The sequence below is a fragment of the Sciurus carolinensis genome, chromosome 7, assembly GCF_902686445.1.
Source record: "Sciurus carolinensis chromosome 7, mSciCar1.2, whole genome shotgun sequence".
Lineage (NCBI taxonomy): Eukaryota > Metazoa > Chordata > Mammalia > Rodentia > Sciuridae > Sciurus > Sciurus carolinensis.
This window is the reverse complement of record NC_062219.1, coordinates 53,969,038-53,986,704: the sequence shown is the minus strand read 5'-3', so window position 1 is coordinate 53,986,704 and position 17,667 is coordinate 53,969,038. Positions and strand designations below refer to the sequence as shown.

Below are 17,667 nucleotides of genomic sequence, written 5' to 3'. Positions count from 1 at the left end.
TTCTCTCCTAAAAATGTGGTTTTTTTCCCCCAATAGAAATGAGTTTAGAAGGTAAGTAAATAAACATTAAGGTAGCCACTTTTGACTCTTGTGATATTTGTTTCTTCTTCCCTGTTAGCAGTGATGACAAATTTAGCTAATTTACTCTTCCTTTTCTCTTCTGCTTTTATCTCCATTTTAGTCATATTTTTATTCTTAATTTTATAATGCATTGTCCATAACTTTAAATACCTTCCCCAAATCTCTATTTATTAGTTATCATTTTTAGATGTGTGTCTTGATTCCCCACAATTCAAGAGAATGTCTACTTTATCTTCTACTTCTCTGTCTTTGGTTTCCATTTTTTTTTTGTTTCTAAATTAGTATATTTACATTTTAAAAATTGAAAGCAAACCAATAGCATTATATTGATTCTGAAAATGAAGTCCAATAAACCAGACATGCTAATTTTAATTATGTATCCCTTATTCATTACTAAAACTGAAGATAGTGACCCAGGGAATGTAATTTCTTTTTAAGAAACATTCCATTCTAAGGAGAATGTTTCTAGTATCGAGGTCAAATATTACTCTTCTTATTCAAAATCATGCCACATTTTAACTTCTCCCATGTTTGGATAATATTTTTCTTATCTCTCTAGTCTCCCCCATGTTTCTAGGGCTTTTATTTGTTTTGTGAGTAGAAGAAGCATTATCTACCATATCAATTGGCTACTTTTTGCAGTTACAATACATGAAAGGCTAATTTTCAAAGATCTTAAATATCTGAAAGTCTTTCCATTTCATCCTCATGTTATAAATAGTTTAGTTAGGCATAAAATTCCAAGTTGTAAATTACTTCAACTTAGAATGTTAAAGGTATTCCTTGTTGTCTATCATTCAATACTGTTAGTGGGAAATCTGACATAAAGCTTATCCACATTCCTATGTGGACATCTTTTTTAAATTTTAGAAATAGTAAAGGTCTTGTCTTTATCATTGCCAATTGAAAATTTCATGAGGGTATGTCTAATATCTTTACATTTATTGTTTGTCATTCCATAAGCTCTTTGAATTTGAAGGTCCACTACTGTCTTCAATATTGGGAACTTCTCTTCTGATAGTTCTTAGAATATTTCCTCTTTTTATTTTCTGTTTCCACTCTTTTTAGAATGTGCATTGGATGTTGACCCACTTATATTGACCCTATCTATCTTCAGTTCTTTCTTTGATATTCTTTTATCTCGTGTTTTTTGTTCTATACTTGAGAAACTTCAATTTTTCATTTTAATCTATCATTCATGTTTGTGTTAAATTATGTATTTGAGTTTTCATGAATTTTTTTGGCTCTGATTTTTCACAGCATCCTGTTTTTGTTTTAAAAATGCAAGTTTTTTCTTGAGTTTTCTGAGGGAAATTAAAACTCTTCAAATGTTTAATATTTCTAGGATTATCTATTAATTCTATGACCTATTGTTTTATTTGTTTGTCTTAGTTTTCTTTCTTCTTGATAATTTTCCTCAAGAATATGGTGATATTGGTTGATTATTTTTATGAATAAAAGATTAAATTGATTAATTAAGAGCAACTGTAGCTTTCTGTATGTGAGCAAGTAAGGTTGTATTACATTTAAATTTAAGATGTGAGGATGACAAGAAGCAGGAAAGCCAGGTCCAGTTGATAAAAGGCACCAACCACTGTTATGTGGCATCTAATGTCTTCTAGACAGTTTATGTAATTCCTTTAGAAATTATTTACATTTTTTTCTTGCAGGGGCCAATGTCACTGTTACATGAGGGGCTGGCAGTGGTGATCTAAACAAGTTTTCTGCAATTTACCCTCTTAGAATTGTTGAGAACGGGGTGCCATCCGTGCAGCCCTCTTGTATAAACAAGCTATTTTGTGAACTGGGCCCCCAGGAAAAGGGCGTGCAAGCACCGAGGATCCAGCAGCCGCAGTGTTGCCTTCGAGGGCCAATACAGGTCAAATGGGATGAGCTGGGCCCCAGGTTTATCAAGGCTGTTCAGAGATGTCTATCTGAGGAATGTGCAGCTGTCTGGAGACCCCATCTATCAAGGACAGGGGAACCTAGCCCTGACCCCTCTCGCTCATAATTCACTCCTTCCCTCCTCCCTGCTCCCTCCAGGACCATTCACTTTTGGCGGGACCCAATAAGATTCAAATAAAGTGCAGGGACCAAACCAAAAGAGGACAAATATTTAGCTATCTGAATTTTAACCAATAATGTACAGGTCCTTGTGTATGAATGCTGAAAAAGCTCTTAAATAGAGCGCTTTCTCGCCACTCGGGGCCGCTTCTCCCCCGCAGCCATTGTATCGGTCTGAGGGGCTGGTTTCGGTTCAGGCTAGAGCTTGCTTTAATAAAACCTCGTTGTGTGATTTGCATTACTGTGTGTTCACTTTGACTCTCCCGGGATTAGTCGAACGGGACCCTAACAGAATTTCTAGGTAATCAAATTTATCAAATTATATGTAAATATTTAGTTTTGGTTTTACTTTTTGATATATATGTGTGTGTGTGTCTATATATTTATATATCTATATCTATCTATCTATCTATCTATCTATATATATATATATTCCCCCACCCCCCCACCCCCAGTGCTGGGGATTGAACTCAGGGTTCCACACATGCTAGGCAAGGGCTTTACCACTAAGCTACATCTCAGTCCTATATGCTATTTCTTTTATTTTTTATATTGCTTCGGTTAGTACCTTTAGTACAATGCTAACTTTTTGAAAAAGCTAACATCCCAAAAATCTTCACAGCAGATCATCTGAAAGACACAGTTTAATTTTTCCTCGGGAAAAAAGATTTCATTTTTCTAAAGGTAGCAATTCAATTTCCTGTGAAAGTCCTCTGCCTCCCCTCCACCCCCACCGCTTTCTAACATCCTAGTCATTATGTTCACAGATGTATATTCTACACATCTTGGTCTCAGAGAGCTGCCTCTATTATGAATAAATAAATTCATTTAACCTCTAATAGATAACCATAAACTGGAAACAAAACGGACTCTCTCCTCCCTCCCTCCTTTCTTCGCTCACTGTAATTCATTCAAATGTTCTAGACCGTGATCAAAAGCAGATTTGGGAGAGTAGTCAGAACAGGACAGAAGCAAATGGCTGAGGGTAAGCTTTCTGATTTTGTACATTTTCCCACAGGACAGTCTCAGAATTGTGGTGGTTTAGATCACTAAAATTCTGACAGAAATCTCATTATCTGACGAAGCAACCAGGAGAAGCAGCTACAACCAGGCCCACTGCAGAGTGAGGGTAAATCCCAGAAATGAGAGAGCCAGAGAAGGGGATGCCAAATTCAGTGTGTAAACCGTGTTCAAACCTCAGGCTGAGCTGTGACCCACGCACATACGCGCAGTTCGTGAACAGTATAAACTGAGCCCTCGCCCATTGCACAGTAGTTTCATGTTTAATCTTACCATATTGTTTCCCTGCTAAAGTATTCAGTTCTCTTTGGAGGCATATAACCAAATCCAGAATCCCCACATATGATATTTACAATTGTATAATATAATCTAAAATTACTCAAAATGTTAGGTCGGATTTGAGCAGATGCATGGGAGGGAGCAGGACAACTAGCAACCCACTGCAACCCCGGGGCGGCAGGGGGCATCCGGCAGCCAGCGCGCCAAAGAACAATCAATCGCCAACAGATAAACCTTAGTGGTTTCATGCAACCGCCCGCCCGTCAATCAACGGAGTCCCCAACCAACCCCAGGGGTACACTCAACCCTCAAGACTTCCCCCACCTATTCCGGCCTAAAACCATTGTGGGCAGCCGGGGCCACGTGCGATTTTCTCTGGCTGTCCACCCTGACCTGTACCCGGAGGACTGGGAATCTCGCCCAAGAGCCACAATCCAATAAAGCTTGCTTCCGCCGCGCCTCATTCCCCACTTCTGTTTGGCCACCCGCCCTCGAGCTTACACAAAATAGGAAGGATCACAAAAGTGTGACTCATTCTCATGAATAAAGATAATAAGCAACTATCCATTCCAGGTGTTAGAATTGCCAAAGAAGAACTTTAATGCGGTTATTATCATTATAATCAATGAGGAAAAGGAAGATACTCTTGTAATCAATTAAAAGATTGGAACTCTCAGAAGAGAAATAAGAACTATAAAAATAAGCCAAGTGAAAATTAAAAAAATTTTTTTTTGGTTGTAGATGGACATAATACCTTTATTTTATTTATTTTCATGTGGTCTGAGGATCAAACCCAGAGCCTCACACATGCTTGGCAACCGTTCTACCCCAGTCCCTAAGTAGAAGTTTTATAACCAAAAATATAAAACATTTGGAATTAAAAATAATTATTGAGTGGGCTGACCCAATTATTGGATAGAATAGAGAGGACAGAGGAATAATAGGTGGATTTGAACATAGATCAATAGAAATTGTCCAACTTAAAAGAGAGAAAAGAAATATTCAAAATGGTCAGAGTCCCAGGGACATGTAGAACAATAGTGTAGGTCTAACCAATTTTATAACAGAACTTTCAGGAGAAGACAGTCAACAAATGAGGCAGAAAAAAAAAAAATCCGAAGAAATAATGTCCAAATTTTCTCCAAATGTAGTGAGAGATATAAATTCACAGATAAAAGTTTAGTAAACCCCAAACTAAGTAAATTAAAAAAACCTATATGTAGGCATATCATAATCAAACTGTTAAAAATCAAAAATACAGAGAAAATCTTGAAAGTGGCCAGAGAAAAACAACACAGGGAACAATAATTCAGACGGTCACATTCTTCTCATCCTTCTGATTTCCATAATACAAGAGGAATGAACAAAGAACATCAGAACATCAGAAATGGAAAATAACTGGGTAAATGTAAAAGTGAATTTATTTTTCTTAATTAAAATAACATGACTATTTAAAACAAAAACTGTAAATTTTCTTGTCTGGTTTAATGAATATAGTTGTAAAACACATGCCAACTGAGACATGAGAGATGTTGGCAGGTTGGGAGTGCCCAATGAACTACACAGTAACCAGGTTTCCACGATATTACGTGGAATAATACTGACACAAGACAACTGTGGGAAACTAGGGATATGTATGCAAGGCTAGGGCAACCACAAAAAATAAAGCACAGAGGTAGAACTAAGAAGTAAGTAGATAATTAAAATGTTTTCCTAAAATGTATTTGAATAATCCAAAGAAAGCTGGAAAGAACAAAACGGGAAAGAGAAAACAGAGGGGCGCTGGGCGCAATGGCACAGGCCTGTCATCCCAGCTACTCAGGAGGCTGAGGTAGGAGGATCAAGTTCAGGGACAGCCTGGGCAACTTAGCAAGGTTCTGCCTCACAATAAAATAAAAAAAGGGCTGGGGATGTAGCTCTGTGCTAGAGCACCTGCCTAGCATACATGAGGTCCTGGGCTCAGTCCCCAGTACCAAAACCAAAAACAAAGAAAACAGAGGAGCTAAACTGAAAACAAGAGTCACCGTCTCAGAGAAACACAGGACTGGATTGGAGATAAAGTGTGTGACCACTTCCTGTCAGTATGGAAGGTAGGGGGAAGGCTGTTTCTGGGCAGGCAGTGGTGCAGGCGAGTGATGGCGACTAAGCCAGAATGCTTGTTGTTAGAAAGGAGAGGGGAGAGGAAGACACGAAGACACAGAATAAAAGAACTGAGTCCTGGGGCTTCCCTGGTACAGGGGCACATTATTTGGATCACCATATTCCCTTATGACACTGTCGAGAGAATGAGGTTGCCTCTAATTCTGGATTTTGAGGTACTATTCTGAACCACATGGTTTCCAATGTCTTGAATCACAATCTCCAGCCTATATATCCCTGCAAGCCTTTTTTGTTGATTCATTCTAAAATGTCCTCTGAACTTCAGCCTTTGGGCCTAAACACTGCCTCCTCCCTAGAAGGTGTCAGGGATGGTCTGGGCCTGGTACTTGGTCCTGGGTGTTGTTTCAAGCTCTTCTGTACCCTGACTTTGGCTTTCCCTCAGTACTACAGTATGCATCTCTGTTAACTGCAAAACCAGGGGGAGTCTCATGGTTTTGCTTACTTGCTCCCTGGTCCTTATTCTTCCTGGTTTTCTCCTTCTGGTGGCTACTCAACGCCTGATAGAAGGGACCCAGGCACCAGAGCCAGTGGACAAGAAGAGAGCAGAGACTGGAGAGAGGAATAGAGAAGAAAGGTTAGGGGTTGGTTTATGGAACATTCTTTAGTTACATTCTGAGACTGAAGGTCCACGAGATGGCGATATTTTCCTACAAAATTAATGCCTGCAGTCACTTTGGGATGTGGAAGTGGTTTCTACCATTAAAAATGTTCTATGTACGGCTAAAAAAGTCAGATGTAAAGGTTTAGGGCAAGAGGACAAACCTGGGAAGGGCTTTGTCTGTATGTGATCCCCCAGTTAGATTTAAAAAGGTGACTCATGGAGCTGTATATTCTGCAGTTCAAACAGGAGAGAAAGGCTAAAACACCTCTCCCCTCCCTGCCTCGGTTCAGGACAGCAAGCTCCAGAGTATATCTGGACTCAGGATGGGTTCCAATTAAAACATCATACTATTCTAATGTTAATAAATGGAAAAATCACAAGTTAAGAACGTGTCAAATTTATCCTGAAAACTAATTCTTAAGAAAAAAGATTTAACTAAAGAGTAGCAAAGAAGGGAAATTAAAGTATTATTAATCAGGGCAGCTGAAAATTATTAACTTTTCCCATTTTACAATGAAAGTCCTAGGCTTAAAGAGGTTAAGTAACTTGCTTAGTGTTATACTACTGCAACAAAAAACAACAAATTGAAAGCCTACATGTTGCTACTGTAGAGCCAGCAGGGAACAGTCAGTAGGTCCAGTTTAGGTCTGCTCGGCTCTGAAGTCTAGTCTCTTCCAATAATTCGTTGCTGAGACATTTCAAGTGATTCTTCAAGGGACTGCTGGGATTCCCCAGAGCCTCATGTAGTTAACCCTTCTTGATTCCAGGTTAGGATGTCTGTCTTCTTTACTGGAAAGGTTAACGTGACACCTCAGACTGGGCAGGCTTTCAGAATATGTTTCATGAGGGTATGGGCACTGGAAGGAGGCCAGAGATTTCTGTAAATTTTGTTCATGGCTTTCTTGTCATAGTCTGAAGCAGCATCAGGCACAAAACTCAATTAACGTTTGCTAATGGAAGGAAGGAAGGCAGGCAGGCGGGCAGGCCAAGGCAAATAATGAAAAAGGGGCTTCTGGTTCTTAGACTGTGCCTTCTCTCCTGCAGTCTAATGGCCTGGTGTGTACTCTTGGTTGTGAGCACTTTGTTTTGGCCGAACAGCTGTTGTGTGGGCTCCTCTTCTGCAGTGTGTCGTGCCCACAGTTACAGTGCCTGGCATCTTGAAATCCAGCATATCCACACCAGGGCCACGCGCGGCTGCCCTTCTAGCAAGTCACACTTTCTGTTATCCCTCTTTTCTCCTTCCCCTGTTTTGCTGCAAATTTTTATGTAGATGGAAATCAGATTATAGGAGGGTCAGTCTTGAAAAGATGTTACAAGAGTGTCTCAAACCAGAAGGAAAAGGAAGGCCGGTGCTGTCTTATCATTTGCCTTGGTCACAGGGGTGACTTGGAACTGATTGTGTAAATATGAGCCTCCGTTCTTTCATAAGACAGCCTGTCTAGTTTCAGCTGCTCTTGACTTCTGTATCCTTGAGTTGCTCGATTCTGGCATTCTGGACACTAAGTCAACTTGGGAATATCTGCTTTCTAAATAAAACAAATTCATGACCTTTGAGCTTTAACCTTTAAAAAAAAAAATCAGTAGATGGAGTAAAAAAGACGTGCTAAGCATCCTGCTCAGGTGTCTGCCTTTAGGGGTTCACAGGCTTACCCTCATTCCATTCTGTGTCCTAAGATAATCAACATTTTGGAAGCAGCTCAACTTTACAGGCTCTGTACATCCTCATTCCCAAACCCCAGCCAGTTTCCCTGTGGCGTTGGTTGGAAGTGTGAAATGCGAAGATGAAAATCCACAAGAAGCATAGTTCAAAGCACTAGTACATCTAGAATCAGGTTATTGACCCATTTTTAGAGATTTGCTTTTTAAGAAGTATTCATTTTTTTCTGATTACAAATATAATAAAAGGTCCATTGTAAATAGTTGTGGTATATAAAAAAAAAGAAATAGAAACAACAAATAGAAAATAATGTAATGTGTAATTTTACTAATCCTATCTAAACTCTGTATATCTCCTTTAAGACTTTTTCATTGCATCTTTTTATTGAACACTGTTGAGATAATGGGTGATGGGTGTCCTGCTTTTTTCTTTTTTTAAAGTCAATTTAATTTACTTACCTCTGCTCTCTTTCTTTTTTCTTTCTCTGCGATAAGTTCAGCCCTTCTTTTGGCAATCATATCATCCTATTAAAGAAATATTTAAAACTTTAAATAGATAAATGATAATACCTGTAAGTATTAATGTTTTTTCCCCCAAGGTTGGGATAATATTTAGGCGGAAGGATGGGAATTTTCTAGGAAAGCATGTAATGCTAATAATTGTATCATTTTTGTTCTTCTGGGCCCTGGGTTGGCCATTCCTCCAGAAGAAGATAGCACTCTGGGTTAGTCACTCTTTCCTCAAATTTAAGAACTCCTTTCCAAAATTTATTATGCATGTATTTATTTATTAAAATCTTTTTTATTTTTACAGACTACATTTTGATTTGTTGTACACAAATAGGGTACAACTTTTCATTTCTATGGTTGTACATAATGTAGGTTTACACCATTCATGTAATCATAAATATACATAGGGTAATACTGTCTCATTCTACTATCTTTCCATTCCCCACACCCTCCCACCCCATTTTCCTGTATACCATCCAAAATTCTTCATTCTTCTCTCCATCACCCCCCTGCCGCTGCTAACCCCCCTTGTTATATATCGTCATGCACTTATCAGAGATAACATTCAAACTTTGGTTTTTTGGGGCTTGGCCTATTTCACTTAGCATGATATTTTCCAACTTCATCTATTTACCAGCAAATGCCATAATTTTATTATCCTTTATGGCCAAGTAATATTCCATTGTATATTATGCATTTTTTTTTTTTTTTGATGACAGTAAATTTTGTACATGGCAAAATAGAGATATACTTGTAGGTAATTTGTGGAAATGTTTGGTAATTGTTTGTCCTCAATATCATGTCCTAAAAAATACTTAAAAATACAGTTGTACATGAGGAAAGTATTTGTATTCTGGAGATGACCACAGGGGTTTTTTCTAGGGCCCTCTAAATCTAATGCAATGGCTTCTCTCATATGTCCCCAAGGTTTGCATGAAAACTACTTAGTTCCCTTCTGGTTCAGGGGCTACTTGACTTAGGACTCTTTAAACTGGAGTCCCTTTAAATACTTAATACTTATTCATGTCCTGAATTTACTTTTCCTCTGCTCCCTTCACTCAAATAAGTAATCAGTGAAGTTTAACTAATCATTATATGTCTGTCAGTCACCAGCACTGTCTTAAGCCCTATATTATATACTTTCATTTTTCTGCTCTAAATATATCAACACATTATTATCCCATTCTAAGGTGCGTTAACAGAAATCCAGGGGGTTTAACTCATATAACATCACCAAGCATGTGTGAGGTTGTTTAAGAAACTTTCAGATAAGGAATGGAGAAACATAAGGTGTGGTAGCTGCTGAAGAGAAGGGTCTAGCACTTGTTCCAGCCAAGAAAACCCGGATGAGTGTTTAGAACAAGAGTGGAAGTTCAGGCCTTGACAAGGTGACTTGGTCAAAATACAGTTTTAGGAAAAGTAGCCTGGAAGTAGCTGGAAGGATGGCCTCAGGGGTGCAGAAATGAAGTCAGAAAGGATGGATGATTCAGAGGTCATGGTAGGAGTGCTGGAGTGACCAGGAAGGATCTGAACCAGGGTAGAGGGAGGGGACACAAAAAGGAAGGAACAAATGCAGGCGGTTATGAACTAGCTCCTGAAATCTTTCCTGCTCCAAGTCCCTAAAGTTCTCAGAGCATGTGACATCTAGGTTGCTGCTGAATCTGGAAGAGGGAAACCTTGGAATGCCACTACTTTCTTTTGCCTTGGAGAGAAGCATTAGTGATCATCAAAAATGCCTTGAATAATTCTAAATTATTATAATAAGGAATCAATATTTAATGAAAATGTTTTCATGTTTACTGTGGTAATTAAAACCAGAAAACTACATCTTTGTGAGGACCACTTTATAATTTACATCGATGCCCAATATTTTATAAGATAGTTATAATTTGTAAGACTTATACCCACGCATTTGTACTGACTACATACTCTGATTTTTGTCTTCATGTCTTTGATGAGCTTTTTCCTTTCCAATTTCTTCTTCTGTTTCTGCTTCCACTTTTCAACTTTGGAGGGAAGGAGGCGATCAAAAATATCTTGATCATCAACTTGTATAAAAACAGCAGCATCTGGGAAAAATCCACGCTCCCCCAGAAACAGGGCCTCTTCAGGATACCGTGGGAAACCATCCAGTATAAAACCTGTGGAACTAGGTGGAGATCTTCATACTTAACTTTATTGGCTTAGAATATTATATTATAGATTTTTACATATATCTATTATAAATTGTTAATTTCTATATATTATGAATTTTAAAATATATTGATAAATCTCAACTTTATATCAGGTACATAATAAATAGCTTAACAAATTTACTATATTGTCCTATTTCTTTTCATATTTTTACTTGTATACATGGTACTTATTCAAAATATATAAAATTGTATTAGAACAATATTTTCTGCTTATATTTATGATACAAAACTATATTCAATCAGTTTGCCTGATAATTACTGTTAATTAGAAACTTACTAAAAGTTGTAAGAAAATCATAGGAAAAGATAAGTTCTCTTCCTGGGAGGAGCATCTAGCCTAATAAACATGCCACCTTTATAGAAGGAACATACTTGGCTGTACCATTAGTGGAAACCCTCAACATTGATAGTACTTCTTCTTCTGATGAGACAATTCAGACCTTTCTTCCAGAATGTCCTTGTTGCTAGTGATTGTTATTGCTGTATGTATCCTGGCTTTTATGTGTAAGATGAACCCTATTCATATAGGGTTGTCAAATTTGCCCATGTATGATGAAACTTTAAGGATCATGAAAATTACTGGAATGTGAATGTACTTTCTTTTTTTTTTATTGTAAACAAATGGGATACATGTTGTTTCTCTGTACATGGAGTAAATGCGTACCATTTGTGTAATCATTAATTTACATAGGGTAATGTTGTTTGATTCATTCTGTTATTTTTTCTCTTCCCCCCACCCCTCCCACCCCTCTTTTCCCTCTATACAGTCCCTCCTTTCTCCATTCTTGTCCCCCCTCCCTAACCCTAACTCTAACCCTAACACTAACCCCTCCCACCCCCGATTATGTGTCATCATCCACTTATCAGCAAGTGAATGTACTTTCTTTAGGGAGTAATTATAAAACAATCAGGCTTTGAGAAATTGACTCTTTTTAGTTGAGAAAGTCAATATTGGTCCCCTGTGAAGTGAGAAATTATCTTGCTTATCTAAAATTTGGTTTAAGTATTTAAATTTAAATACATGTATTCTTAATATAACAGAACTTTTAGGAATGACTGACAGTTTCAGCCTTCAAAGATGGTAATCCTTGGGGCTGGGGTTGTGGCTCAGTGGTAGAGCACTTGCCTTACCAGGTTGAGGCACTGGGTTTGATCCTCAGCACTACATGAAAATAAATAAATAAAATAAAGGTATTGTGTCCATCTACAACTAAAAAAAGTTTAAAAAGATGTTAATTCTACTTCAATTGATGAATGGATAAAGAAACTGTGGTATATATACACAATGGAATATTACTCAGCCATAAAGAATGATAAAATTATGGCATTTGCAGGCAAATGGATGAAATTGGAGAATATCATGCTAAGTGAGATAAGCCAATCTCAAAAAACCAAAGGACGAATGATATCGCTGATAAGTGAATGATGACACATAATGGGGGTTGGGAGGGGTTAGTGTTAGGGTTAGAGTTAGGGTTAGGGAGGGGGGCAAGAATGGAGGAAGGAAGGACTGTATAGAGGGAAAAGAGGGTTGGGAAGGGTGGGAGGGAAGGGAAAAAATAACAGAATGAATCAAACAACATTACCCTATGTAAATTTATGATTACACAATGGTATGCCTTTATGCCATGTACAGAGAAACAACATGTATCCCATTTGTTTACAATAAAAAAAAGAAAAAAAAGATGTTAATTCTAAAATGTTAATTTCCTTTTCTTTTTTTTTAAGTATTTAAAAATTTTTTTTTTATTTTTACGGACTACATTTTGATTCATTGTACACAAATGGGGTACAACTTTTCATTTCTATGAGTGTACACAGTAATTTTCCTTTCTTATTAGGTAGACATCTTTGTATATATTGGCCATAATATATGTGTCTTTTTCTTCAGAGATGCCTCCAGTCTAGTCTCCTCTAGGAGAAACAATTTCATTCCTATGTGTTCCACTGTTACTTCCTTGTCAATGATTTTCAAGTCTTTACCTCTATATCCCAACTCCTTTCTGAGTTTTAATTCAGATTTTTCTAAGAACTGCTTAGTTTCTTTATCCAAATGCCCTTCAGGAATGACATAAGAATCATACATCAAAAATTCTTATTATTACCCTTCCAAACGACTTTCCCTCAGACTCACCAGTCCTCAGAGGCGTTTGGGTCTCTAACTCCTTCCTGCTCCTTCTATATAACTGCTAAGTCCTGGCACACCTCCTCTGCATTCATGCTGCCATTTCTTCTATTACTACTTAGTTCAGTCCTTAGTGTAGCTCTCCAGGACTAATGCAATACTCTTTTTACAATGTGTTTTTTTTTTTTTTTCCCCTGACTACAAAAGCAACAAATTTTACTGTGGACAAGTTGGAAAATAGAGAAAAGCATGAAAAAAGACAAAATTATCCATAATCCTGTATCCCAGAGGTTACTGCCATTTTCTTTCTTTCCAGTTGGTTCTTCATGAGTCCATCTCTCTATTAGATTATATGTAGTTTTGCTTTCTTCTTCTTCCTCTCCTCCTTCTCCTTCCTCCTCTTCTTCCTCTTCCTCCTTTGCCTCCTCCTCCTTTTTTGGTACCAGCGATTGAACCCAGAGGTGCTTAACCACTAAGCCACATCGCCACACCTTTTCCCATGATTTATTTTGAGACAGGGTCTCAATAAGTTGCACGGGGCCTCCCTAAGTTGCTGAGGATGTTCTCAAACTTGCCATCCTTTTGTCTCAGCCTTCTGAGCCACTGGGATTACAGGTGTGAGCCACCATGCCCAACTGCATCTTCTTTTTAAACTTAACATCACATGCTATTACAAATTATTCATTATAATATGTTTTAATGGTTGCATGATACTCATCTATTTTATTTAAGCTTTTATACTTTTATTTTTCACTTTAAAAATTCAATTTCTGTCTCTGTCTATTTATACCTCTATAAACTGAGATAAATATGTTAATGTATTGTATGAGATCAGGAACTAAATTAATGAAAAGTAACTCATTATTATGAACCTGCAGGTAACCTGCTTGTTTCCTATAACTATTTATTTATTTATTTATTTATTTTTGCAGTGCTGGGAATCGAACCCAGGGCCTTTGTACTTGCAAGAGAAGCACTCTACCAACTGAGCTATATTCCCCAGCCCTCCTATAACTATTGATCTAATTTAAGGAACAAGAAATGTGAAAAAAAAATCGATGACTAACAATCCCACTCACTCCTTTCTTTCAGGGACTAGGTGAAAGAGTGTTTAGAGACCTAAGAGAAACAATGGAGCTAACCAGTTATCTAATTTCTCTATTAATCAATTTTCTTATTTCCAAAATGAGATAATAAAAGTTTCTATACCATAGAATTACTGTAAGGATTAAGTATATTAACTTGAAGAAAATATAATCAAACAGTCCCTGGGTACTTAGTAAATTGCAAATACACGTATGCTATCATCAGTATTGTGAATATCATTTCATTCTCTTCTGGTGGATATTAAGGCAAGAGTTTCTGGTTTGGAAATTCAGGTGAAGTTTTGAAGTCTGAGGACCTTGAAATTGGCCCTGCCTGGCACTGGTAAAGGGATAATGCTCTGGACAGGGAAGAGGTCTTAACTAAATTGTTAAAAGGCTACCGGGAAAGAGTCCAGCACAGTACATGGGCTTAGAAGGTTCACAACTACAACTGGGCACTAGAATCCCGTGGGCAGCACTGGAGACACCAAGGCCCAGGCCCCATTCTCATTCCCTGACGCTCTGATTAGATTGTTTTAGGGTAGGAGATCCTGGCATCAATATTTTTCAAAACTCCACTGATGCTTTTAATGTGTAGCCCAAGTGAGAATTTACATGAATATAACAGAGAAAAATTCTTAGATTTCTGTTGTACTGCAGTTCACCTTTAGGAATGAAGGAAATAAAAATCAATAAATGCATAATTCTACATATATTAAGATACCGGATTGGTTCTTTAAACCACCATTCAGAAAGAATGACTTCGAGAATTTCAGGAGGCAACGGCTCACTTTCCACTAGACTTGTCTTGATTGCTTCTTCTTCTTCTGTAAGTTGTACTTCTGGAGGCTACAGACAAAAATCGGAAAATAAAACGAGTTTTTTAACTATACATTAATGAATACTATTGTATTACATATTTGATTAGGATTAGACTTAATGTTTCTCTGGTGTCTTTTATTATTCTTTTGCTTATAAACATTGAAAATTTTGAGCTCTTTTCTTTTTAAAGTTTATTTATTTATTTATTATGTGTTCTAATTAGGCATACATGACAATAGAATGCACTATCATACATAAATGGAGTATAACTTCTCATTCTTCTGGTTGCACATGATGTAGAATCACACTGGTTGTGTAAATATATATGCACATAGGGTAATAATGTTCCATTCAATCTACTATTCTTCCTACTCCCAAAACCCCCTTCCCCTCCCTTTACTCCCTTCTGTCTAATTCAAAGTACTTCTATTCTTCCCTAGCCCCCCTATTATGAATTAGCATCCACACATCAGAGAAAACATTTGGCCTTTGGTTCTTTGGGATTGGTTTATTTCTCTTAGCACAATATTCTCCAGTTCCATTCATTTACCTGGAAATGCCGTTATTTCATTCTTCTTTAAGGTTGAGTAATATTCCTTTATATATATCACATTTTCATCTGTTGAAGGGCATCTAGGTTGGTTCCATAGTTTTGCTACTGTGAATTAAGCTGCTATAAATATTGACGTGGCTGCATCACTGTAGTATGCTGATTTTAAGTCCTGTGAGTATAAATCAAGGAGTAGGATCATTGGGTCAAATGGTGGTTCCATTCTAAGTTTTCTGATGAGTCTTCATACTGCTTTCCAGAGTGGCTGCACCAATTTGCAGTCCTACCAGCGACATATGAGTATACCTTTTCCTGCACATCCTTACCAACATTTATTGTTGCTTATATTCTTGATAATTGCCATTCTGACTAGAGTGAGATGAAATCTTAGAGTAGTTTTGATTTGCATTTCTCTAATTGCTAGAGATGATGAACATTTTTTCATATATTTGTTGATCGATTGTATTTCTTCTGTGAAGTATCTGTTCAGTTCCTTAGCCCACTTATTGATTAGGTATTTGTGTTTTTGGCATTGAGTTTTCTGAGTTCTCTACGTATCCTGGAGATTAATGCTCTACCTGAGGTGCAGGTGGTAAAGATTTTCTTCCATTCTATAGGCTCTCTCTTCATGTTATTGATTGTCTCTTTGCTGAGAAGATGCTTTTGAGTTTAAATCCATCCCATTTATTGATTCTTGGTTTTATTTCTTGCACTTTAGGAGTCCTGTTAAGGAAGTCAGTTCCTAAGCCAACATGGTGGAGATTTGGGCCTACTTTTGCTTCTATTAGGTGCAGGGTCTCTATTCTAGGGACTGAGTCCTTGTCCACTTTGGGTTGTGTTTTATGCAGGGTTAGAGATAGAGTTTTAATTTCATTTTGTTACATATGAATTTCTAGTTTTCCCTAGCACCATTTTTTGAATAGGCTATCTTTTCTACAATGTATATTTTTGGCACCTTTGCCTAATATGAGATAACTGTATTTATGTGGGTTTGTCTCCATGTCTTCTCTTCTGTACCATCGGTCTATGTATCTGTATTGGTGCCAATACCAGGACATTTTTGTTCCTATAGCTCTGTAGTATAAAGTGTGGTATTGTGATGCCTCCTGCTTCATTCTTCTTGCTAAGTATTGCCTTGGCAATTCTGAGAAATAAGAGTATTTTTCCAAATGAATTTTATGATTGCTTTATCTATTTCTATGAAGAATGTCATTGGAATTTTAATAGGAATTGCATTGAATCTGTGTAACACTTTTGGTAGTATGGCCATTTTGGTAATATTAATTCTGTCTATCCAACAGCATGGGAGATCTTTTCATCTTCTAAGTCTTCTTCAATTTCTTTCTTTAGTGTTCTGTAGTTTTCCTTGTAGAGGTCTTTTACTTCTTTTGTTAGATTGATTCCCAAGTTTATTTTTTTATTTTTTTATTTTTTTGAGGATATTGTGAATGGGGTGGTTTTCCCAATTTTTCTTCTCTTTCAGTTTGTTCATCACTGATATACAGGAACATATTTGATTTATGGGTGTTGATTTTATATCCTGCTACTTTGCTGAACTTGTTTATTAGTTTTAGAAGTTTTCTGGTGGAATTTTTTGAGTCTTCTAATATAGAATTATGTCATAGGCAAACAGTGCTAGTTTGAGTTCTTCTTTTTCAATTGGTATTCCTTTAATTTCTTTGGTCTGTCTAATTGCTCTGGTTAGAGTTTCAAGGATGATGTTGAATAGAAGTGGTGATAGAGGGTATCCTCATTTTGTTCCAATTTTTAGAGGCAATGATTTCAATTTTTCTCCATTTAGAATGATGTTGGTCTTGGGCTTACCATAGATAACTTTTATAATGTTGAGATATGTTCCTACTATCCTTATTTTTTCTAGTGTTTTAAACATGAAGTGGTGCTGTATTTTGTCAAATGCTTTTTCTGCATCTATGGAGATAAACATATGATTCTCATCTTTAAGTCTATTGGTTTGATGAATCACAATTATTGAATTCCATGTGTTGAACCATCCTTGCATCCCTGGGAAGAACCCTGCCTGATCATGGTGCACTATCTTTTTAATACATATTTGTATGTAATTTGCCAGAATTTTATTTTGAATTTTTGCATCTATGTTCATCAGGGATATTGGTCTGAAATTTTCTTTCCTTGATGTGTCTTTGTCTGGTTTTGGTATCAGGTGATACTAGCCTCATAGAATGAGTTTGGGCGGGTTCCCTCCTTTTCTATTTCCTTTTCTATTTCATGGAATAATTTGAGGAGTACTGGTATTAGTTCTTCTTTGAAGGTCTTGTAGAACTCAATTGAGAATTCCTCTATTCCTGGGCTTTTCTTGGTTGGCAGGTTTTTGATGTCATCTTCTATTTCCTTGCTTGAAATTGCTCTGTTTAAATTGTGTATTCACTTTGGGTAGGTCATATGTCTTTAGAAATTTGTCAATGTATTTGAGATTTTCTATTTTGTTGGAGTATAAATTTTCTGATTATTTCTGTATTTCAGTAGTGTCTGTCATGATA

At 37.0% G+C, this 17,667-nt stretch overlaps 1 protein-coding gene across 6 annotated transcripts in view; it reads right to left on the bottom strand.

The window, feature by feature from the left end:
* Positions 1-17,667, bottom strand: part of Ak9 (adenylate kinase 9) — a 162,438-nt gene that overhangs the window by 23,795 nt on the left and 120,976 nt on the right. For 5 of the 6 annotated variants that reach the window (XM_047559514.1, XM_047559515.1, XM_047559517.1 and 2 more), the window contains 3 exons: positions 14,501-14,625; positions 10,301-10,520; positions 8,321-8,386 (listed from right to left, as the gene is read on the bottom strand). In XM_047559514.1, the coding sequence (XP_047415470.1) occupies positions 8,321-8,386; positions 10,301-10,520; positions 14,501-14,625 (411 nt within the window). Of the gene's footprint in view, positions 1-7,598; positions 7,732-8,320; positions 8,387-10,300; positions 10,521-14,500; positions 14,626-17,667 lie in introns of those variants that run through there. The other variant, XM_047559519.1, reaches the window with a different exon arrangement.